This window comes from Eretmochelys imbricata, chromosome 6, assembly GCF_965152235.1.
Source record: "Eretmochelys imbricata isolate rEreImb1 chromosome 6, rEreImb1.hap1, whole genome shotgun sequence".
Classification (NCBI taxonomy): Eukaryota; Metazoa; Chordata; order Testudines; family Cheloniidae; genus Eretmochelys; species Eretmochelys imbricata.
The window spans coordinates 75015592-75041428 of NC_135577.1; the positions used below are offsets into that span (position 1 = coordinate 75015592).

At 40.6% G+C, this 25837-nt stretch overlaps 1 protein-coding gene across 1 annotated transcript in view; it reads left to right on the plus strand.

Annotated features, from left to right (window-relative positions):
• Positions 1-25837, plus strand: part of AVEN (apoptosis and caspase activation inhibitor) — a 170740-nt gene that overhangs the window by 135170 nt on the left and 9733 nt on the right. The window contains exon 3 of the mRNA XM_077818928.1: positions 17464-17534. Coding sequence (XP_077675054.1) covers positions 17464-17534 — 71 coding nt within the window. The remainder of the gene's footprint in view (positions 1-17463; positions 17535-25837) is intronic.

Below are 25837 nucleotides of genomic sequence, written 5' to 3' on the forward strand. Positions count from 1 at the left end.
ATGTATATGGCTAAGATATGGATGCACTATAATTTTAGCCTTATGTCATTATCATCTAATATATCATTGTTCTTTAGGCTTTTAAAAAGTGAATTTTGATATTTCTACTAGTATTAATAATATACCAACACAACAGCAGAAAACAAATGTGCTAATTCATATTTAAAAGTGAGGTGCTAGAATGTGCATTTTTAATGCTAAATTACCTGAATATGCAAAATAATTAGGAATGTATTGTTCAAAAACTGAGGAGAATAGGTATACAACTGTAGAAATAATGAAGAGCAGATGGTATTTCAGTATTCCACAAAATCAGAATCCTCCTCCCTTCTGCATCATTTCCTCACACAAATACGTTACTTGTTTTTTTCATATTGTATTTATACTCTGTTTTTCTGTTACTAAGGAACAAGATAAACATGAATAGAGTGAGGGTAGGTCTACATTTAAAATGATGAAGTGGTGCCACTGTAGCACTTCTTTGAAGATGCTGCTATGTCTATGGGAGAACTTCTCCCATCAGCATAGTTAATCCACCTCTGTGAGAGGCAGTAGCTATGTCAACAGGAGAAGTCCTTGCGTTGACATAGTGCTGTCTATGCCTGGGGTTAGGTTGGTATAACTGAGGGTGTCGATTTTTCACACCCCTGAGCAACATAGTTCTACGGATGCAAGTTTGTAAAATAGAGTTGGCCTGAGAGAGCCACATGAAATGGTGCTAAGAAGTTCTATAGGTTATAGCGTTGTGGAGCCTTCTAGTGCCTTCACTGGAATGGAACAAGATTGATGGTCAACACCAGAAAGACAGATATTTTAGGCACTTACCAAAAATAAACCCAGCTATGTTTTTTATTTATGTGTGTCAGAGGACTCTCAAAGCACCTGAAATAAGCTTCTCCTCAGACATCACCAGCAAACATGCACATCATGAAATCAGAGTGAAAACTTACCAGTATTTTCTTAGCGTTTGCTGTTGCTATTCAGAATCCTGTGGTTAGTCATGAAATGGGAATGCTTAGACAAATCTTTGGAACAGCAGAAGTATATGAGCAGCAGAAGTAGTAGACTCTGGAACCTATCAATGAGGAGAGAGACTCTAAAATGGAGACTGAGGGGAAAGGCAGAGTATCAGAAACTTACCACAGCCTCCGTGAGTCTGGGAAGGGGCAATCACTTTTTTTTACCTCTATGCCGAAATAGTTCTAAGGCTCCAAACAATGTGGGTCATGAGTCAGACACATCACTTAGGAATCAATGTACAATTTTCTGAGTGCATTCACTCATCAGTAGAGACCTGTCCACACCTTATTAACATGTGCTTGATAACACATTTATATAGAGAGATTTATGGAGGGGCTTTGAATTCTTTCCTTCAAGCTTACTCCCAGAATAAGCGCTCTTCTGGTTTAAGTAAAGGATCACTTCTGGAAGCTCATGCTGATAGAAGTATTGAAGTGTGGTTCTACTCTGGAAAAAATGCCGTCTTTTTACTCAACGTATTGCATGTATTTTTTTCTTCAATGAAAAAAGTAAGATTTTACTTAGCCCCGCAGAGCCAGTACAACTGTGAGAGAGTGAATTCTATTCTGTTCTGGTTTGCGCATTATCAAGAAAATTGTTAGCTAAGTTCCAGTTGCAAGGCCTCTTGATTAACCCCATTGTCTGCAGATTTTGCCCCGTTAGACCTGTACAACCCCAAAGAGGAGAATAGGTTGGTACAGCTGTAATTGAGGGCATAATTTCAGGGCAATGGGGTTTCTTAGGTACAACTGAGGGCAAGATCTGGCCTGCGGAATCTTTATTACTGATGATGATGTACAAGCCAGAAGATGCACAGATTGACTTTCTGATGCTTTTACTTGTAAAATGAGCAAATCTGTGAGATACATGATTGGGACACAATAAATATGGAACTCTATACTGTAACTTTTACAAAATAAAATCCCTCTATAGAGTAGGACTACATTGTAAATATATCTTAGCCTTACATAAAAAGATTGAAATTTGAATTTCATAATATGTTCTAAAAAGAACAGAAAAACAGATGAAGTGAATTGGGCAGATCTGTCTTCTAAGCATGAATTTTGTTATTATAATACAGGTAAGGCTAAGTTTCTTTCATTTTCAGCTCTATTTTCTAGAGGCGTATTTTCATTCAAATTGTGCTACAACTTGTCATAAAAACTTCTGCTCCTACTTAGTCAACCCAATGAGTTTCTCTTTGCTGTTTGAACTTGATAGACAGAGGAACTTATTACTACCTTCCATTAGTTTTTTTTCTTCCCATCCTACTGCACACTCTCTTCAGTCTGGTTTCCCTACTTTCTTCAGTTTTATTTTCTGCTTCAGCTCTGTATTTGTGCTCTTAGCTCCTTATGGAGCAGTCAGCTGGTGGGATGGGATGGATATGCTCTGCTCAGTTTCCTCATTGACCAATTAGGATGGGGGCAAGCAAACTTTTTGGCCTGAGGGCCACATCAGGTTTCCAAAATTGTATGGAGGGCTGGTTAGGGGGGGCTGTGCCTCCCCAAACAGCCAGCGTAGCCTGGCCCCTGCCCCCATCCAACCCCCCCCTGCTTCTTGCCCTCTGACGGCCACCCTGGGACTCCTGCCCTATCTACACACTGTTGTCCCCTGACCGCCCCGGACTCCCTGCCCCTGACTGCCCCCCACCATCCCATCCAACCCCTCCTCTCATTCCTGACTGACCACCCCGGAACCCCTGCTCCATCCAACCACCCCTTCTCCCTGTCCCCTGACCGCCCCCAGAACCCCTGCCCCTGAATGCCCCCACCGCCCCATCCAACCCCCCTGTCCTTCCTGACTCTCCCCCCTCTCCCGGGACCCCTGCCTCCATTCAACCCTCCTGTTCCTCATCCTCTGACTGCCCTGACTCCTATCCACACCCCTGCCCACCACCCCGAACTCCCCTGCCCTCTATCCAACCCCCCCTGTTCCCTGCTCCCTTACCGCACTGCCTGGAGCGCTGGTGGCTGGCGGAGCTACAGCTGTGCCCCCCAGAGCACCAGGACAGGCAGCCGTGCCGCTCAGCTGGAACCAGACACACACCACGCAGCTCAGAGCACTGGGTCAGGCTGTGGCTCTGCAGCTGCGCTGCCCGGCAGGAGCTCGTAGCCCTGCCGCCCAGAGCATTGCGCCGGCAGCACAATGAGATGAGGCTGTGGGGGAGGGGGAACAGCAGGGGAAGGGGCCAGGAGCTCAGGGGCCGGGCAGGAGGGTCCCGCGGACCGGATGTGGCCAATGGGCCGTAGTTTGCCCACCTCTGAATTAGGACAATGCTATTGGGTGTACCCATCCACCTCCTTCTCTTTCTCTACCTCAAGACTAATTAAAGTAGGTCCAGGCTAGGAATCTCCCTCTGGGCAGGCAGAAGGGTCTCATATAGCAAGGCCTGTGGCAGCAGACTAGGATGCATAGGATAAGCTGTGAAATTACGTCTTTAAATTCTGTGTCTACAATTGCAAAATACAAGTGAAAGTGCTAGTCAGTGTATTTTAGCATAAAGCATAAAATTAATAGATATATAATTATTAGTGACAGCAAGTGAAAGAATCCAAGAACGGACTTCTGCTCTTTTTAGTTCATATAAATGCCCTATGTGTAAGGATCAACATGCTAGTCAATTAAGTATTTATTTGTATTAAATGCCACAAAATAAGAGGGAACTTGGAAATCTGATGGCAAATAGCAAATAAAATTTAATGTTGATATATTTAATGTAATGTATATTGATTTGCATATAGTAATCACAAGGGCAAAAGGAATGGAACTGAAGTAGAACAGGACTTCAATATGGACCCTGCAGATAAGCTTCCAAACTTTTCCATACTTATCCAAATGGAAACTCTGAACCTTCCAAGAGTTGCCTTTTTCTAATTTTAATTTCTCAGCCTCCTATACAAAAAATTCTTTATATTTTGTCTTTTGCATTTATTGTATTATACCTCATCTATTATTTCACCTCATTTTAAAACTGAAACTCCTAGCAGGCTGATGTTAAGTAGAACAATGCGCTGCATGCTGCAGTGCACCTCATAAATGCAGTGCAACGAAGCAGAAATGCAAAATGCCATATCCAGAGTATCAAACTACTCTGATATTTTTAGGCCAAAGCTTCATTTATTATTCAGAAACACTTTTGAGATGTCATTCTATAGGCATTGCATATGGTATCATCTGCATGAAATAGTTAACAGCATTGTAAGAAAGAAAAGAAAACTACAAAAGGCATTAGTACACATGTGATATTGAATGTTTAAAGTATGTCTGGAACAACAGCATAAACCTACCACCTATGCAGGACCCCAAGTTCAGGGGATTTTAACCTTTGCCTTTGAAAGGGACATTTTACCTTGCAGGGCTCCCAATATTCAGCTCCTTACAGTTTTAATATGCTCCCCAGAAGCCACAATCTTTATCAAGCATTCTGAAAACTACAATACCCAACTGGGGAAGTGAGGAAACAGATTGACAGAGCAAGATGGGTACCCAGAAATCACCTACTACAGGACAGGCCCCACAAGGAAAATAACAGAACACTGGCCATCATGTACAGCCGCCAGCTAAAACCTCTCCAGCACCTTATCAACGATCTACAGCCTATCCTGGAAAACGGTCCCTCACTCTCACAGACCGTGGGAGACAGGCCAGTCCTCGCTTACAGACAGCCCCCCAACCTGAAGCAAATACTCACCAGCAACTACACACCACACCACACCACACCACAGAAACACTAACCCAGGAACCAATCCCTGTTTCAAACCTTGTTGCCTACTCTGTCCCCATATCTACTTTAGTGACACTGTCAGAGGATCCAACCACATCAGCCACACCACCAGAGGCTCATTCACCTGCATGTCTACTAATGTTATATATGCCATGATGTGCCAGGATTGCCCCTCTACCATGTACATTGGCCAAACCGGACAGTCTCTACGTAAAAGAATAAATGGACACAAATCGGACATCAGGAATGGTAACGCACAAAAGCCAGTGGGAGAACACTTCAATCTTCCTGGACATTCTGCAACAGATTTGAAAGTAGCTATATGTGAACAAAAAAACTTCAGAAACAGACTTCAAAGAGAAACAGCAAAACTAAAATTCGTTTGCAAATTTAACACCATTAATTTGGGCTTGAATAGGGATTGGGAGTGGTCGGCTCATTACAGAAGCAGCTGTGCCTCTCCTGGAATTGACACCTCCTCATCTATTGTTGGGAGTGGACTACATCCACCCTGATCGAATTGGCCATGTCAGCACTGGTTCTCCACTTGTGAGGTAACTCCCTTCTCTTCATGTGTCAGTATATTTATGTCTGCATCTGTAACTTTCACTCCATGCATCTGAAGAAGTGAGGTTTTTACCCATGAAAGCTTATGCTCAAATAAATCTGTTAAGGTGCCACCGGACTCCTTGTTGTTTTTGTGGATACAGACTAACACGGCTACCCCCTGAATCTTTACTCATACATCCTGCATTACTAGCATGGTATTGCTAAATAATTAATAGATACAGTAGGTCTTGTAAGGAAAACAGAAAAAAATTATGAACATAAATGTAAATTATGAAAATAAGTCAGTTGTTTGAAGACAAGCACACAAACGCATCTGTTATTACTATGTCCCTGCAGACAGCACAGTCAGAGCATGTCTTGGCATATACTCAGTTTTTTACTTTCCTCTTGACTTATTTCAGAATTTATTGATTGTCTTTCCAGAGCTGTTCAGTGTTAGTTGGCCACCATTTTTCCTTCTTCTGTTTTACATTGTCCCAGAGTGAATATTTCTTGCTCTTGAAATTTTGGTGCTATTTCTTATTTCCAATTGAATGTACACTGAATGGAATGCAGAAAAAACTAACTAAAATGCATTAGTATTGTATCAAACTTTAAGATGGTTTTTGCTGTATGATTGTGTACCTCACTGTAAATGAGCTAGCAAAGCCAGAGTAATGAATAAAACCACACCAGCAAGAGAGATTCAGAACACTCTTGTTGACTATGAAATTCTACTAATTCAATGACCGTCAAAAAATGTGTGCTATTAGCAAAAATTAAGATGTATTTAAAATAGCTAAGATTGAACAATGAATACTGACTGTCAAGCTGTGTTACAGTCTCTTCACTTTGCCTATAAATATTTGAGAGGGGAGAAGAAAGAGAGTCATAATTTACAAAAAAGTCCCAATGGTTATTATGTTAGTGTAGCATTGTGGAGGTGCAGAAAGCAATGTGGTTTTGTCTTAATTTTTATTAAAACGATGAGTGTTGTCAGAATAAAAGTATCAAACTACTTAAAGGATCTTTTAAGTTTGCACAACTGTTTTGCTCTATGAGTACTCTTTTAACATTTGTTTGAAAGATATACAAACTTTAATTTTTTAAGAAGGGAGAGGAATTAGCCAACCCTTAAAATAATAAAGGATTAACCTACCCACTCACACTGCCAATATAAATATATTGAATGAAAGTCATTGGCATTATTCTTCAGTTTTAAATGACTTGAACTGCACATTTCTTCAGACCTAGATGAATATACTGTATTTTTATATTTGCATAGTAAAGAAAAAGGTTAATGTGAAAGTTCTGATGTTACTGAGATCTGCTGATAAGCACTATATAAAAGCTAGGTTTTACTATTATTGTATTGCAAAAAGGTGGCAAGAACGTTAGTTCCGCTATTTTGCCGCATGAAGAATTCTGAATGTCCAGTAAGCAGTCACTTCTGAGTCCAGTTCACGTTTTCAAAATCCAGCAACATACACCCTAAAAACTATCATGAGCAAGTTTAGGCAATAATGGAGGTAAAATAATGGTGGCCTATCTACATATCTTATTGCTGTGATTGGTGGAGCTGCACCTATGGTAGCAAGGGTGGGAAACTTTCAGGAAAAAGTCAAGTGGAGATAAGGCCATGATATTAATTTCAGTGCCAAGAAGAGCATTTTAAATGCTAGCAGGTTTATTAATTATTATTTTTTGAAAAAAAAAAAACGTTTGTTTGCTGAAAACAACATGGAAGAGGTAAGATCCTTGTCCCAAGTACCTAGCGTTGTTAGAAGGCAAACAGTAGAAAACAAAATGGACATAATTTTTTTTTAATTTCCCAGTAAGCATTAGTATTGCTAGATGGGAAGGTAGAGGATTAAATTTGATAGGCTGAATGGTAAAAGTGTTTGTTTTAGGGGAAATCTGAGGGAATGAATGTAAGCTTGACTTACTGGGATAGGAGGGTTAAGCACAGTATTTAAAATGATACTCAGCATGGTTTACCTTTGGGCACATTTGCAATTTAAACCATGCTCACCATTTGTTTGCCTATACCCCTTTCAGAACAGTTTCTGAGAATGATTTAAATTAGTCAGTTTAAGCTCTGTGCCCACTATGTCTCAAACTATATTTGCTTCTGCCTGACATTGTTTAAACAGCACTGCATTAGCCAGTGTGGATGGGAAGGAACCATGTTTAAATAATTTTGAAAAACAATTGTTAGAATATGGCCTGGTCCATACTAGAAAGTTAGATCAACGAAAGTAATCTTGTGTTGACCTATTTGTACATGTGTTTACACTCAAATTTGCCTCCAGCTGGCAGAAGTGCCCTCTTCCAGTGCTGCAGTAAAACCAGCTCCCTGAATAGAGTGGAACCATGGTCTACACTAGGTAATGTAGACCAGTGGTCTCCAAACTTCTTTGATGGCGCACCCCCATCAGTAAAAAATTTTTGAGCACGCAATTGCCCAACTGACAGTGCCTGCTCTGCTCACTAGATGTGTTCCTGCCTGGAGTAGAAGAGGTATTGGGAGTCCTGGGCCAAAGGGGAGAAGAGGTGGTGCAAGCATAGGTATGGACCAGTCATAGAAATGTGGACATCTGTGAACAGATTGCACAGGGGATGCAGGCAAAGGTTTACGACAGGGATCAATATCAGTGCTGCATGAAAGCAAAGAAACTTCACCAGGCATACCACAAGGCCAGGAGAGGCCAACAGTAGATCTGGTGCTGAGCTGCAGAACTGCTGCTTTTACAATGAGCTGCATGCCATACTTAGCACAGACCTCACCAGCACCCTGCAGACCACCGTGGATACCACAGAGGAGCCTAAGACAGAGACCTTATCATGAACAGTGAGGAGGAGAAGCAAGAGGTGGGAGGTATGGATGGAGGCTCCAGCCATGTTGTGTTCTACGACCTGTTTGAGATTCGGTCACAGTCTAGCCAGTCCCTCCAGTTGAGCCCAGATAAGCCCGATGAAGGGGAAGGGACTTCAGATAAGTGTGCACGAGCATTTTTCCTTACAACGTTGTATCGACACAAGCACTCCTGGTGAGTATACGCAGTTATATGCCACCATAACTTTATCGACCAGTTTCTAATCTAGACATGGCCTATGTTTATTAACTCCTCTCATGTATTGACAGAGAGAATCAACAGATGGTCCAATAAAACTATTAGAAATCTGATCAGAACATTATATTGACTTTCCAGGGAACATGAGGGAAAAATCATAAACCAAATTGTGGAAGCAGCTGAGAAGGAAAAACCTGCATGCTGTGTGTTCTTTCACATTTTGGAGTGGGGATTCTGACAGTATGGAGAGCGTGTGTAATACTCTTTAAAGGAGTATGGCACTTTTTTGGCAGAGGAGGAAAGTGTCTTTGAAATGATTGCTAAGTTTGAAATTAAACATTGTTTTACACATTGCCATGTTTATAAGATCTGGATTTAGAAACGCTGTAAAAGCCAAATCTGTGTCTACAAATCAAAACAAATTGAAGCTTTCTAGACCAAATGCAAATGATATTAGCTATGGAATATTTCATAGCTCCTGGGTACATTGGGGCTCAGAATAGTGTGAAGGATCTTGCTTAAATTATGAGCTGTAATACCTATGTAAGGTGTGGGTTAAGGATATAGTTTTGGTTTTACTTCAGAATTCCTTGGCTCTTGTCAGTTCTAAACTAGATAGGTATGGGATCATTGACTTACTATGTGTCTATAGTATTCCTTCCCAGATGCCGCCCCCTTGCTCTGCAAAAATTGTGGTGCAAACAAGCTGTGTGCTCTAGCTTACTGCCTAGATCACTGCTTTTTCATTCCATACCAGCCCCTATCCCTTGTTTGTGTGTGTTCTGGTTTGCATTTTAAGACCTTTAGGACTTCATCGTCCTAGCTGCCTGTAGAGCACCTAGCACACTGTTGGTGTTCTAAAAATAATTATAATATTTGTCTGAGGAAATTAATTTATGAATTTCCGCTGTAGGATCTTCCAATTTCTCATCAGTTTTCACATAGATGATATAGTTCAAAAGCCAGTGACCAGATGTCCAATGAAGTCTTTTTATTATATTTTGGTTAACTTGACCAACAAGCTGGTTATATTTATATTTAAAAATAAATAAATAAATAAAATGGCAGAAACTAGTAATCTTGAAAAAATTCACAATGCTGAACAGTGCCGTAAGGCTTGTCTTAAGTGCTAATGTTGAAGGTGACTAGCTTAAACTTAACCAAAGCTTTAAACTTAACTTACAGGGAAATCAATAACTTGACACTGGAATTCCATTTCATTATTTGTTCAGGAAAAAAATGAATAATAGAGAAGAATTCAACTTCCTGTCCTTGGAAGGTAGCTCCCCATGAATAGCTATATGGTTTTGTGTGAAGTTTTGATATATATTTGTTTTGTTGAATACAGATTGTTCCAGTACTGTGTATTGATGTTGCAGCTAAGAGCCGTACTAAAGAAACATTTAGTCAAACTTAATCCTGTAAATATTATGTTTCTGCTGTACAATTATTCACCATGAAAAAAGGCAGTAACACATGGGGAAGGCAACCTGTTGGAGGTAGTTTACGCAACCTACCATAGCATAGCTTAGTCTGATTTTGTTTTCTGTTACAGGCTTTTTCTTTTTCTCTAAACACTGTATGAATGTGAAACTTGCATTGACTTATAAGAGGACTTAGGTACAGAGAAAATTATAGTTATGCACCATATGTTCTTCCTTCTTTCCCCCCTTCCCCCCAACCTTGTCTGGGGTAAACCAGTTAAAATAGAATATAGAGCTTATTTTATACATAAAGGTTCCTTGTTTATTAATTTTTGTTTAACAATAAAACTGGTGCATGCACTACCTAAAAATGGCAGAGGGAGGAGGCATGTGGCATAGTAATTTTTTCTACTTTTTCTCTCTCAATGGACCAAGTAAACAATGGGCGCCCAGCTGCAGATGACAAAATAAATTGGTAAAAATATCGTAGTCTTCCTCTTAACATCCTTGGTGGCTCTTTTATACATACAACTGTACATAGCCAGCTAGAAATCTTAAGGCCTGGTCTACACTGGGGTGGGGGTGGGTTGTTCTAAGTTACGCAACTTCAGTTACGTGAATAACGTAGCTGAAGTCGATGTACTTAGATCTACTCTCCGTGGTGTCTTCACTGCAGTGAGTCAACTGCTGCCGCTCCCCCGTCTACTCTGCCTGCGCCTCTCACGGCGGTAGACTACAGGAGTCGATGGGAGAGCACTTGGGGGTCGATTTATTGCGTCCAGTCTAGATGCGATAAATCAATCCTCGCTGGATCGATCGCTGCCTGCCGATTCGTCTGATTGTATAGACATACCCTTAATCAGAGTGAAAGATTGCATTAGTGAGAGTGTAGGCTACATCTAAATAAAAACAAAATTTAAAAAGTAGACATTTAAAAAGTAGAAGGTGATGTTTGCTGACAGAGCTGCTAAGAAATTGTCCAAAATTATGGCAGGATTGACTCACTGCTTGTGGAAAAATATAAGGAAATGTTCTTCATTGACTGGTCAATTTACAAATATATAAATCATACACATCGGGCTGCTCTGTAATTTTTGTTTTCTTGCTAATGCCTTTAAATAAGTTTTAGTGTTTATCTTTTGTGCCCATGGGCTGCTCCATCTCTTACTGATGGCAGAGGTAGTTGTTTGTAAGCAAGTTAGTGGGAAGGAAACTAAAGCTGTGCAACTTCATTAATAGATTGTTGTACTTCACATTTCTGTACCCTGAGAAATTCACTGACCTCATGGAGGATTTTCTGAAGGGCTGCTGTTGAAGTTAATTGAAGCTACCATTGTGCGCACACTTTCATTAAGGAGGTGTTAAGAATGTCTGTGGAGATAACGGTGATTTCTCTTTTGAAACTGAAGGAATCACTTTGTGACATTTATTCTGTAATGATTTTTTTTCTCCATTTAATCTTCTCAGGCATAGTATTTCATTCTTTCCAGTCTCCAGCTGACTTCCTTGTTTTTTCCTTTCTAATATTACCATTCTATCCCCCCGCCCCCCCTTTTTTTGTTCTGTTGTTGTTTCTTTTAAATTTGTTCCAGTCTTTAGCTCTCCTTGGCTGCTTTACCTGTATGCTTCATGACTTTCAAAACGTGTTCCATTCCATCATAGCACCTTATTTTGGGTAAAGCTTTGCATTTGGACATTTAGTGTTCTATATAAAAATCTTAGAACTTCTTTTATTAGTTGAAGTATCTCATGGATTTGCCATCATCACATGGCTTTTATCAGTTTAGATGTGCAAATAACTTTAGAAGAATGAAATCTAAATTAAGGAAAATCTAGGACACTTTTTACAGTGTTTAAACTATTGGGATTTTTGTATGTAAATGATAGCTGTGGATACACCAGTTCATAAAGCACAGTGTAGGAAAAATAAGAATAAGAAATAACACATCTCAGAGTTCTGGTGACATCACAAAGCACTTGATTTTAGTTTTTGCAGTTACCATGATGTTTTCAGAATGTCTTTATATTTGTGACTAGCCATGGAACTTACAGGTGCAGGTTCTTTCTCTCACACCTCTGCTGTGCCCCTTTCTTTCTCCATGTGGGTAACTGGTGCTCCATCCATCACATATTGATGGGTTTACTGCTTTATACCTTATGGGCAGTTCTTAATTCTACCCAGCTCACAAGCCTTGATTTTCTACCTAAAACTAAAAGATTTTGAGTAGGACCTCTCCTCATGGCAAATATCCTTGGGTTTTGAGTCTTCATAGAAGACACCAACACTGCTCTCTCTCCTGCTGTCTGGATCCACACAAACTAGCTCAGATCTCATAGGTATCCGTGGTCTTGCATTCCCTTGAATTAAATCTTAAAAGCTTGTTTTTTTCCTGGCTCTTCCCAGTCAAAATCTGACCTCCAAAAGGGAAAAACCCTTAGGAAAAAGAGGCTTCAGTGATCTTCATCCTTGGGAGAGTTGGTCAGTTTCACAAGTGGTCACTTAAGCCATTCATGGAAAATGAGCTCTCCTGATCAGCCTCAGATAAGTTCAGTGATTTGGATTGCCATTGCCTACAAGAAAAAGTTAAGAGGCTGCTGAACTTGATTTATTCCACCTTAAAAATAACAGGCCCTTTCATCCAGCTCCCTCCAACTTTAAGCCCTTCTTAAAGTGAATTGGAATAAGAAGAGCAAATGGATTGTTCTGTTATCAGAATCTTAGGAAAAGGTTGTGGACTCTGAATAGTCCAGTCCAGAGAGGAAGAGGTCCACTAGCATTTGGTTGTCTTAGAAGCTACCCCAACAACACTTGAACCAGTCAGTCAAATTCTCCCCAGTCTACACAAAGGAAAATTTTGATCCCAGTGGATTGAGCAGAGGTACTCAGGGATTTTGTGAGCCAGAAGAGTAAGAACTCACTAAAAAGGGGCTTTGAATCTTCCTCCTTTGTCTTATGAGAAATTATGATCTGTGTAATCTTTGCTTATATCCTCAGTTACCAAAGGTCCAAAGAATTCAGAGGGGGATTCTAAGAGGAAGCTCAGATTACCTGGTTCTTGGCCAGATCTGTCCTCAGCAACACCCTAGCCTGGCACAACAAATTACTCATAGTCAGCTTTGAACAGTATAGTAAATAGGGGGCATTTTTCTAGTTCCACCAATCAAGAGGTTCTTCAGTACCTGCTTGAGATCCTTTAGATTTCAATATTAATTTTTCTAATATGGCTTAGTTCTCTGAGTCTCATCAGCTTTGGCAGTATGCCTGCAGTCTGAAAGTTATTGTATTTCCTCTAGAGTACCAGCAGGAGCTGCAGACAAGGAGCTCAATTTAATAAATAAATAAATAAATGGGGGGGGGGGGGAGTTGTGGGAGGGGGACCTTGAGTTCCATTCCCAATGTATGAGTGATTAAAGATGGAGAACCCAGTATGGGACTGATGGAGCAGTGGGTACCCACTTTGGAGAAGATAAAATTATGGGCAAGGACGTTCATTTTACCTTTTGCTTGTTACCCTTATAATACCTTTGGGCACAGTCATGTCATAGTCCTATAGGGATTACATTTTACTGTGGAGTTTTTTAATAATATAAATGTACTCAGAAACATGAAGTGCTAAAGATACTATCCAATTTACACATATACAAATATCCGTAACCTTTTATCTCTCTTATTTTTAATGAAGTAGTATATGAAATATTTCAGACAAAAGACAAATGGTATACAATATTGAGCATCAAATCATTGTTAAAACCATTTGTCAGTTCTTTTCTCCAGTTTAGATATTCACCTTTTCAATTTTAGGCATTACGTATTATTATTTGACATTTTAAAAATATTTCAAAGAATATTGACAATATTCTGTTAGATGTTGCAAATTAGTGTGTTATTCATATGAAAAAATCAACAGGCTAATACTGTGCAGTTTAATTTGGGTATAAAACATGCATTCTGTTTAAATCATCTCATTTAATTGGATAAATGGCATTTTTAGTGATAGAAAAATCTGCTGTGTTTTAGAGGTCCTGTCATTTCATTTTACAGTTGCAGTTTGTGCAATAATTACTATTAAAACTTATTGTAAAAAATGACACAGTTAATGTTTCATACTCAATTAAATATGTTTTCGTATATTTGTAAACTGCTTTGAAATATAAATAGTACTTTGTAAGGATTGTAATCTATCATAAATATGCTTTTGTATTTGAAAGGAGTTCAGAGTCATTGTATGATGTTTTATTAGTATTCATAGTGTAAAAGGAGGTTATTTTCAGGCTAAAGGAATTTTTGAAAAGATAATTGGGTAGACCAACATTCTCATTAACCTAATTTGCATTAAATGTGCTTCTGTGAATTGTAGTTGTCACTTTTCCATCTGAAAGGCATGCTTTGTCACTGTATTTAAAAAGCCCAGTTAAAGGGTATATTTCATCTATAGTTTAATTCAGCAATTCTCAACCTGTGGGTCTCTGTGACCCCCAGAAACAATTGGCGGCAGTTGTTTGGGAGTGGGGAGTAACAAGTCAGTTCCTGATCCCAGAGGAGTTTTCTGCTTTAGTGAATTTGTTCAGCTGCTTTGCAGCCAGTCATTCTTAGATCTTAGTCTCTAAGGTGCCACAAGTACTCCTTTTCTTTTTGCGAATACAGACTAACACGGCTGCTACTCTGAAACCATTCTTAGATGTGTAAGGCACCCCATATATCCTGGTGCCGCTGTTGCAACTTCTTTGAAGAGCTGTGGAAGCCCTTGCTTCCTTGTGGTGAATCATGGGAAATGATGCAAAGGATCTTTGGTGTTTCTGAGGAGGACCAGTTATGAATGATTATGGTGTCATAGAGAGACAAGGTGGCTTTTATTGGACCAATTTCCTTTGATGAAAGAGACAAGCTGTTAAGCTTACATAGAGCCCTTCTTGAGGGCTGGGAAAGGCACTCAGCCTACGTCTACACTAAAAATGCTAGAGTATCGCAGCTGCATGTCAGTCTGGACACTTACTACAGTGACAAGAGAGGTTCTCTCATCACTGTAGGTAATCCACCTCCCTGAGAGGGGGCGGCTAGGTCGACAGAAGAACTCTTCCATCAACCTAGCACTGTCTACACTGAGAGTTAACTGCGTCTCTCAGGGATGTGGATTTTTCACACCCCTGAGTGACATAGCCATCCCAATCAAACTTTTCAGTGTAGACCAGCCCTCAGTATGTAACAGCTAAATACAAACTGGAACAAATTGTTTTGCATCAGAAGTTAATATTTTGTAAGAGACTGTTCAAGGTGAACTAGGCAGTTAACACTGCTGCAGTTGTAGGACAAAGGAGGGTTAGTGGGTTATGGTTTGTTGTAATGAGCCATAAATCCAGTGTCTTTATTGAATCCATGATTTTTAGTGTCGAACAAAATTACGAATTTAAGCTCCCAGGCTATTATTTTGAAGGCGTTGTGCAAGTTTCCTTTGACAATGAGGACTGAGAGGTTTGATGTGGAGTGATGGTTTTGTGAAAGTGTTTGCCTATGGGTGATATGGCATTTTTGTCTTGTATCATTTTTCTGTGCGAGTTCATTTAAAAGCATGCTGATCATCTCTTTTCACCTACGTAGTTGTTATTGGGGCGTTTAGTACACTAGATAAGGTACACCACAGGTGATAGGCATGGGAAAGGTACTCTTGAAATGTGTGCTGTGGGGAGCATTGATCATCGTAGTAGTGGCAATATGTCTGCAGATTTTAAACCTGTCGTTATGGCAGCATCATTACATTCGTGGCTGGTCTTTGGTAATCTTACTTCTGATGATGAGTGTGGTGAGGTTTGGGGGTTATTTGAAGGCGATAAGAGTGGGTTCGGGAAAGATTTATTTCATATTTGTGGTCCCCAGCAAATATGGGTTGTAGTTGTTTAATAGTACCCTTAATGAGTTCTCTTGTGGAGCGGTTGGTGACAACTAGGAGTGTGCAGCCAGAGGGTGCATCCCTCCCCACCCCCCGCCGATTTGAAGCTGGTTCGCTCATGGTATTTGGGATGTTTGTTCCATGATGCGATCTACTTGTCTGGTGGAATGCCCTTGTTTGGTGAAGGTGGTTTTAAGTATATTAAGGTGTGTATCCCTGATTTTCTCCTCAGATAATATTCTATATTATCTTAATGCCTAGCTGTAGGTAATAGATTTCTTTGTGTTTTGGGGGTAGTTACTGGATCTGTGAAGATAAGTGAGTTGATCCATGGGTTTCTTATATATAGTTCCCTGTAGGGTTCCATCACTGAAGCTGATCGTGGTGTCCAGGAAGTTGATACTGGAATGGGAGAATTCTAGAGGGAGTTTGTTGGATGGGTAGTGGTTGTTAAAGTTGTGGTAGAAGTCTATGAGGGAATTTGGGTCATCTGTCTAGAGGATGAAAATATCATTGATGTATCTCAGGTATTTCATTGGTTTTGTCATGCATTTGTCCAGAATTTCTTCCTTGAGGTAGCCTGTAAAGAGGTTGGCATATTGGGGAGACATCCTAGTATCTATGGTTGTTCCCATTGTTTGGACAAAGTATTTGTTGTTGAATGTAACGTTATTATGGGTGAGGATGAAATGGATGAGTTTGGTGATGTGTTTGGGGTGGATATCTGAGTGTCTTGTAGAAATTTGAGGCAGGCAACAATACCATCATTGTGAGGGATTTTGGTAAGTAGGGAACTGACATTGATAGTGGCAAGGATGGTATTCTAAGGGAGGTTGTTAAGCTGTGGAATTTCTGCAGGAAGTCTGTTTTTCAAGGAGGAAACTGGCCCTTTGTGTGGTGAGTAGTTTGAGGATAGTTTCTATGAGTCCTGACATTCCTTCAGTAAGAGTGCTGTGATCAGGTATGATGGGTCTGCCAGGGTTCCCTTGTTTGTGTATCTCTGGAAGCTTGTGGGAGGTTCCTGGGATGAGTTCCTGGGGGATGAGGTTGTGGAGTTTCTCTTGGTGTTGTTTGGGGAAGGATTTGATGATATTCTTAAATTTGTGGATGAATTGTTGTGTGGGGTCATCTTCAACTTCTTTGTAGTAGGTGGTGTCACACACTTCTTGGTTGACCTCATTGACGTCATCATCACAGTTGTCATAATATGAAAGATACAGAGAACCTCTTGGTTTAATTATTTCCTTTTTCAGCAGAAAATCAACTTTCACGAGTGGCTTAATTGAACATTGCCAATCACAAGTATTCAAATAATCATGGGATTTGCTTTAAAATTGTGTTTTTTTTTTTTTTAAATAAGTTTGGGGTTCTTATTTGCTTTCTAAATTTTAAGCATTTAAGAGTTACTATTATATAGCATGAAGACTGGTTTTCTCTTTCCTACCGTAGTCTGTCCTTGAAAAGTTTCTCCTAAAGCTCTGTTTCATTGTTAAGCTAAAGGATATCATTTACTGACTTTTATCTGTGTGAAGATTCAAACATGTATATTGGTCTTGTAACTCTTTTGCAGACCAGAGCAAATTTTAGCACAATGTGGGTCTTAGCTTAGATGTGCTTTCTTAAAGGGGCCTGAATGAAAGCGATATAAAAAAATCAATGTATATATGGAGACATTGCAGGTTTTTATTCATCTGGACTTAATGAGTTTACTTTTATTGTGGGGGAGTTTTCGGGGATGCCTGTTTTGTTTAAAATTAAAGTTGCATTTTACTTCCCTTCTACAGGAGATTCCTTTACGCAGTTCCGATTTGCTGAAGAAAAAGAATGGGACACAGGAAGCATAGGCCCTAAACAGGTAACACATACGAATTATTATTCAGAAGATTTTTGTAAATGTAAAATGTTTCTGTAATTCCAGACTGGATTCCAATGCTTTTACTTCATAACTTCTCATCAAGATAAACCCCACAAATACAGCTTCATTTTTATTATGTATCTTGAGTAGCATGGTTAAAAACTTTTGCAAGCTAAGTACAGTAGTAATGCACACTTAGTCCCCCAGTGCAGCCAGCATGTATTGTTGTTGTTAGAGCAACACCAATTGTTGGTGGATGATTGTTGTTGATGGATTATTATTCTGTATGCATTTTGGTATGTTTTTCTCTCTTTCTGCACCCTGTTGTGTTTTCCTCTGCTTCTAATGAGGGGCATTCAAAGCAGCAGCATGATTTAGTTGTTTGGGTTATTTTGGCGATAAAGGTTGCAAAAAGAAAAAATGAACTGTAAGATTAAAGTCCATCCAGAGGAAGAAAAATTAGGGACTGTGATCTTGTTTTGCAGACCGCTGTAATAACAGTAATGTGTATTAATTGTGCCAGCAGTGGTTTTTAACATGAGCTGTTTCAGGTGGATCAGGGTGTAAGTAGGTAAGTCCTGTGTCAAGACATCCTAAAAGCACTTACTCTCCACCCTGATGAGGTCATAGCTATACTGGAAAGAGACAACACATCTCGGCCTCAATTTTTCTGTCTGTAAGTGGGATAATGATATTTTCTTTCCTCTGCAAAGTGCTTTGAGATCTAGGGGTGTCATAAATATAAAGGGAAGGGTAAACACCTTTAAAATCCCTCCTGGCCAGAGGAAAAACCCTTTCACCTGTAAAGGGTTAAGAATTTAGGATAACCTTGCTGGCACCTGACCACAATGACCAATGAAGAGACAAGATACTTTCAAAGCTGGAAGGGGGAGAAACAAAGGGTCTGGGTCTGTCTGTGTGATGCTTTTGCCGGGAACAGAACAGGAATGGAGCCTTAGAACTAAGTAAGTAATCTAGCTAGATATGCGTTAGATTCTGTTTTGTTTAAATGGCTGAGAAAATAAGCTGTGCTGAATGGAATGTATATTCCTGTTTTTGTGTCTTTTTGTAACTTAAGGTTTTGCCTAGAGGGATTCTCTATGTTTTGAATCTAATTACCCTCTAAGGTATTTACCATCCTGATTTTACAGAGGTGATTCTTTTACTTTTTCTTCTATTAAAATTCTTCTTTTAAGAAACTGATTGCTTTTTCATTGTTCTTAAGATCCAAGGGTTTGGGTCTGTGTTCACCTATGCAAATTGGTGAGGATTTTTATCAAGCCTTCCCCAGGAAAGGGGGTGTAGGGTTTGGGGAGGATTTTGGGGGGAAAGACGTTTCCAAGCGGGCTCTTTCCCGATTATATAGCTGTTAGACGCTTGGTGGTGGCAACAATAAAGTCCAAGGGCAAAAAGAAAACAGTTTGTACCTTGAGGAAGTTTTAACCTATGCTGGTAAAAATAAGCTTAGGAGGTTTTCATGCAGGTCCCCACATCTGTACCCTAGAGTTCAGAGTGGGGAAGGAACCTTGACAAGGGGTTATTATATTAGTCTTAGTAGTAGTAGTATTTACCTAAACTTAGATTACTCTGGCCACATTCTAATACTATCTTTGCAGTCTCTTCGGGCAATTATTAATGTTCCATTTCCATGTTTCAGGTTTACTTAAGAGAGGAGAGGTTTAGCATGATGATTTCCACTTCTTATGCTATTCAGTTTGTGTTGTAGTTTTCCCCTGTTCATTCTACCAACAAACATCATCTGATTGTGACTTTGAACTCCAAATTGAACATAAGAGAAGTTAGTTTCTCAGGTTATCATACATGGAGTCCATGTGGTGTTGTGGAAAATAACTAGGGAACAGCTGTTCTGGATCTAAAGTACTCCTGGATGGGAAACTGATGGATTTTGATTCAAAAGTCAAGCATTCAAAAGTTAGGGAGATGCCAGAATTAAATTTGTGTGTGCAAGCTTAATTTGGCTCTCTTGTAACACAATGCATATCCACAGTCTTTAATTACATGACCACAAGAACCCCTCCCTCATTCAGTGCACAGGATGGTGCTGTTGAATGAGCAGCTGTGCAGTATAAGGTGTACATTTGTAACATTGAGGGTTATTATTCATTGCAACATCTTATCAAGGATTGTGGTGGATTCTCCATCGCTACAAATTTTTAACTCAAGATTGGATGTTTTTCTAAAAGATATATGTGCTACGAAATATTTTGTAGGAGTTCTGTGGTATGTGTTTATAGAAGAGGTTAGACTAGATGATCACAATGTTCCCTTCTGGCCTTGGAATCTATGAATATTTTGTTTCATACTGTTTATGCAACATATGATTTTAGGCCTTATTTACTGTGCACTATTCGAACCATGTTCTGAATGCAGAATTACTAATTTTCTCATGGGCTTTTCCATTGCTGTAGTATTGAGGTGCTTTACAAAGATACATTTTATTTTCACAACATCCCTGTGAGGTAAGACAGTGGTATAATCCTCCATTTTACAGGTGAGGAGCTGAGGCACACAACGATTAAAAGTATCCATAATTTGGAGTGCACAATTTAAGGCATTTAGGACGTGATTTTTGAGAGTACTTAGCATTATATGGCATTATATATGTTCAAAGCACTCCCATTAAGTTCATTTGCAGCTGAGCACTTCGACATAGTGGACCTCATGGTCTTAGGTTGGGCACCCAGAAAACAAGGAACACACAGTTAGTGACAACCTGTGAAAAATTTGATTTAAGTGACTTGTCCAGCATCACGTAGGAACTCTCCGGTAAATGCAGGGATAGAATCCAAATCTTTATGGTAGCATTTAACTGCCTTAACCATTCACTACATACCTTACAAGCATGCCCCATCTATGGCCCCACAAAGTTGTGGGACCTCATTGTGATCCTCCTCCTAGTTGGCCATCCATCACTCCAGGAAAAGAAAGGAGGGTATTTTGTGATTATGGGGCCTATTTCTGATTTTGCATACGATCACACCTCTGGGCAGAATCCACTGGCTCCTTAAACTCCTTTGAAGAGTGGTGAGTGGTGTCTGGGGTGCTCTTCTTGGAGTCCTACTCTGGTTCCCTCATTTTAAACCTTTGATTCACTCCTGTTCATATTTTCTCCTTGGTTGTCCCAAGTATTCAAGTAAAGCCTGGGCTTAGTGCTTCCTCTTCCTTAGTTGAGGGGGTGGGCTTTTAGTTTTGGGCAGGCCTAGACTCACCTGTCCCAGTCGTGCAAATAGTATACATCTTCCAACTTCTACTACAAAGTAGGTAGAGATTCTACAGACAACAGCTTCCTTCACTACACAATCCTGATTCATCCCCAAACACCATCCTTCTGTTCACTGAATGAGGCAGAGTACCTGTGGGAAAAAATGGTTAAAGACAGACAAGAGGACCAAAATAAGGTTGCACAGGCAACCTTAATTCTGACTTTTCCTAACTTTTGTGTTTTCAACTTTGCAACCTTAATGTTCTTTTAATGTATTTTTGTGTGTAAAAAAACCCCATGCCTTCAGTTCTATCATGTGGTATCATGTTGACACCCACATGGGTCATCAGCAGGGTTGTTAAATCCACCACACAGACCTCTACCACTAGATCTCTTGAGCTAATGGAGTAACTGATAGCAATAGTGGGTTGTCACCCTCTGTGTAGACCAGTTCTAGAAGAGAGTGAGACACATACTTTGCCAGTGGGTTTCACAAATATTTGCTGATAGAAGAATGATGAGATTCAGTAATATTGGGTTCCATTCTAGGCTCTGGAGCAGGAGTGTGTTCTAATGGGCACCGACTCTTCTGTCCCTGTTCCTCCCAAGACAGAGCCCTTCTGCCCTGTTCCCCTCAAATCTGTCCTTGTCTCAGTTATTCCCTACTCCAGACTTCTCATTTCAATCCCATCTCTTCACCTAGCCTCTCCCAGACTCCACTCCAAGGGCTTCTTGTCCCAGTCCCAAACCCAGCCAGTTCCAATTTTCTCCCCATCCCCCCACTCATAGTCCCTGTCCCTTCCCTCCCATTTCCTCATCAGACCTGTTTATCACCCCTTACCCCGCAATCCCTTTTCTCCACTCTTCTGCCCACCAATCCCTACCACACAGGCTCTCGGTTCCAGTCTTCCTTCCTGGGCCTCTCCTCCAATATCAGCCCTCACACACTTTGCCCCCTTAGTTTCTTGTCCCAGACTGTTTGCTCAGCTTTTCCTGGTTCTCTATATGTATCCCAGCTAGGGTTGCCAACTTTTTGATTGTAGAAAACCACACATGCTGCCCCTGCCCCCCACTCACTCCATCCCCCCTCCCTCCATTGCTTGCTCTCTCCCACCCTCGCTCAGTCGCTCATTTTCACCAGGCTGGGGCAGGGGGTTGGGGTGCAGGAGGGATGAGGGCTCCGGCTGGGGGTGCGGGCTCTGGGGATGAGGGGTTTGGGGTGCGCTAGTGGGTTCAGGGGTGGGGCCAGAAATGAGAGTTTCAGGGTGTGGGAGGGGGCTCCGGGCTGGGGGAGGGGTTTAGGATGCAGGGGGGTGAGGGCTTCGGCTGGGGGTGCTGGCTTTGGGGTGGGACCAGGGATGAGGAGTTTGGGTTACAGGAGGGGGCTCTGCGTTGGGGCAGGGGGTGCAGGGTGCAGGCTCCGGGCGGTGCTTACCTCAGGCAGCTGCTGGAAGCTGCTGGCATGTCCAGCTCCTAGGCAGAGGGGCCAGGGGGCTCTGCGCACTGCCCTGTCTGCAGGCGCCACCCTTGCAACTACTGTTGGTTGTGGTTCCTGGCCAATGGGAGCTGTGGAGCTGTTGCTTGGGGTGAGGGGCACTGCGCAGAATTCTTTGGACCCTCCCGCCCCTGCGCCTAGGAGCCAAGAGGGGGGGAACCTGCTGCCACTTACGGGAGCCGTGCGGAGCCAGGGTAGGCAGGGAGCCTGCTTTAGCCCTGCTGCACTGCCAACCAGACTTAACGGCCTGGTCAGTGGTGCTGACCAAAGCCACCAGGGTCCCTTTTCAACCGGGTGTTCAAAAACTGGATGCCTGGCAACCCTAATCCCAGCTCCTCATCAGATCTGTCTGTCTGCACAGTATTTACAAGGAATGGCTATAGAATTATAAATTGGAAAGAAGTAGTCACAACAGGACAGAATAAGTGGGAAAAGGCACAAAAATAGCTATAAAATGGTTGGTACTGTTGCCTGGTAGTTGTACAAAGGACTGAAAATGATAGAATGAAATAAACATGTGTGACCTCTCATTTCATTGTAATTATCAATTGTAGAAAACTCAGTGGATTTTGTCCAAATGTGGACAAAATGGAGGTGATATATTTGATAGTTGCCATCTCTGTTAATGTGCCATTTTAAAATCAAGGGTATGTGATAAAATAATTTGCATCTTTTTCATTCTTGCCAGTGATAATGGTAAATTCAGCAGCAAATATCATTGCTGTTTCTTCCTTTCTTGAACAAAAATACTTTTGCTGTTTCATGGCCTTTGTATTCTTTGGTGAATTGCTCCTTTGATCCCTTTCTTGTCTCTTGATAGAGCATCATTTATAGTAAAATATTCCTTTGAAAATTTTGAATCCTTCCTTTTATGCTATTTTGCTTCTCTGTACCACCATCATCATCTTTTCCTTTACCCTTCCCCCCTTCTCTCTTAATCCTTCTCCATTCCATTCGCTTTCTCTTCCCTCACACACTCCAGTTCTTTGAAAAGCATTATTTACATTCAGCAGTTTTAAAAAAAAATTTAATTTTTACTTTACAATTTATCAACTCCTGGAGTTATTTAAATGTCAAAATTTCCCTTTTTCTCCTCATTCATGCTCTGTGTGCAGACTCCAGGCTCCTCTTTAGTATTTGACAAGAGCGCCAGGTTTTCTGAAGTGCTAGTTCATTGAGGTGTAATAGCTGTGTTGTCCAGGAGATTGCTTAATACTTTATTGAGATCAAAGATCTTTTGTGGCTCTGTGTGCTAAAGAATTTTCTTAGTGATGAGCACTGATGCATTTTGAATGATCACTTAATGTTGAAGAATTATAATTATTGGTACCAATGAAGTATGAGGCACAATAGGTCTTTTCTTACGCCCAGTACTGGAAATCGGACATCAGGATTTAGATATTTGAGGAGCTATTAATACTATTGCATCCAGACACTCTTCTTTGCTTTTGTTATGATTGGTTAAAATCCATAAACAGAGGTACAACTCAGGACCCTCTGTTGTCATTCGTTTTAAATAAGAGGAAGTGAGAAATAAGGCTTAAAATAAAATAAAAGGTAACAAAAGCATTACAATTGACTATAAAATATTAAACCCACCAAGTGCATTACATAACAAAGCATTTTGTAAGAGGAAGGTAAAGTGGTGTGTTTTCAAGTAACTTTCTACCTAAGCATTTGTTTCAAAAAGCTTGTAGTGTCTTTTAATGTGTTTGCACATTGGGTTGAAATATAGACATTTTAGTTTTCAAAAATTGTTCTGCATAATATCTTGAAGTTTGCTTTTGTATGGCAGCAGCTGTTAGGAAGAATGTCAGTCTTTCGGAAACATTTTTGTAAGATTGTTTTTTAAAATCCTTATATGTGCTAGAGATGTGGAATTCCAAGTAATCAACTCAGGGATAAACTTTATCCAGGTTTCAGTAAAATTCTGACAATGCTTTTAGTCATTTGAGATTGCCTGTTCTACACATGCATATGGACCAAACACCTTTTGTCATAGACTTTTGAACATTAGGTATTTTGAATATTCAATTCTCAAGCATATTTTCCCATTAAATGTAATTGTGGTGATGGCAAGTGACCTTAGCTTAAATTTCTAGCAATAGGATTATGGTTTTCAAATTTTGATGTTTACACAGAGTTTTTAAGCTATTGTTTCAGGTGAGAAGTTCAACATTACATAGGGCATTTATCGATCTAAAATCTTTTTTGGATAAGGCCATTGATTCATTAGTGAAAACTCCATTCAAAAATAATATTCACTCACTGGTTTTGGCCCTTTATCACAATCTCAACATCTTTTATTTTGGGGGTAATATTTTACCTCTGTTGCAAATCAGTACTGGCCTGATTCTTCTCCCTGGGTGAACTTCATTTCAGAGTTCTATCATTTTTGTTTGGGCTGCCCTCAGAGACAATAGCAATCAGAATAGTAAGTTGTGATGCATGGGACGGGGTAACTTTATTGAACAAGGGGAGCCGCAATTTTGCCTTTCCTTTGGGTGTGTCAGCTCACCAAAAAACCATGTATATGTGACCTTCTGGAGCTCATACATAGTAGAAAGTTGCATAGTCCTGTCACGACCACAGATTTTGGTCTTAAGATTTAGGTAAAAACTTAGAGCATTATACTGCTGGTCCAGGATTGTTTCCTTCTGTATATCTTCATTATATTGCCAAATTGGCATCCTAAACTTACCATCTTCAAAATCCCATTTTCTTACTCCTAGTTAGTTATTGCCTTTTAAACTACCCTAAATGATTGCTTTGCTTTGCAGGTATTTTATAAATCTACTTGTCATTTTGCCAAGCTACACTGTACATACACAGTTTTAAATCTATATATTAATCCCTACAACTCCTGAAATTATTGCAAGTGTATTATAGATTTAGGTATGTATTGCTACTGCTACCTTCCTTGTGCAGAGTTTTGGAATACAGTAACTCCTCACTTAATGCTCTAGTTATGTTCCTGAAAAATGCAACTTTAAGTGAAACAATGTTAAACAAATCCAATATTCCCATAAGATTTAATGTAAATGAGGGGGGTTAGGTTCGAAGGAAATTTTTTGGGGGCAGACAAAAGGCATTATTTACTGTACTGTGGTTGGGAGGTGCTCTTGGCTTGCCCCACACAGGCACAGCCCGCTGCAGGCAAGGATGCTAGGAAACACCTTGCGCAGCAGCAATGGCAGCTTCCCTCCAGAAAAACAGGCGCTGACGTTGCCGGGGATGCTCCAGGCCCGCCTCTTCCCATCCCTGCTCCACTCCAGGCCCACTCTTCCCACCCCCACTCCACCTCCTTTCCGGAGCATGCCGTGCCCCCGCTCCTCCCCATCCCTCCCAGAAAGTCCTAAGCACCGTCAAACAGCTGTTTGGCAGCGGGGGAAGCGCTGGGAGGGAGCAGGAGGAGGCAGAGAAGAGGAACTTGTGCAATGCTCCCTTGTAAAGTAGCTGCTCTTCCATAGAATCTTACAAGCAGTGGACAGAGCAGGCAGCCAAACGACGTTCTGAGGGAGCATTGCACAACTTTAAATGAGCATGTTCCCTAATGGAGCAGCGATGTAATTTTGAAACAGTGTT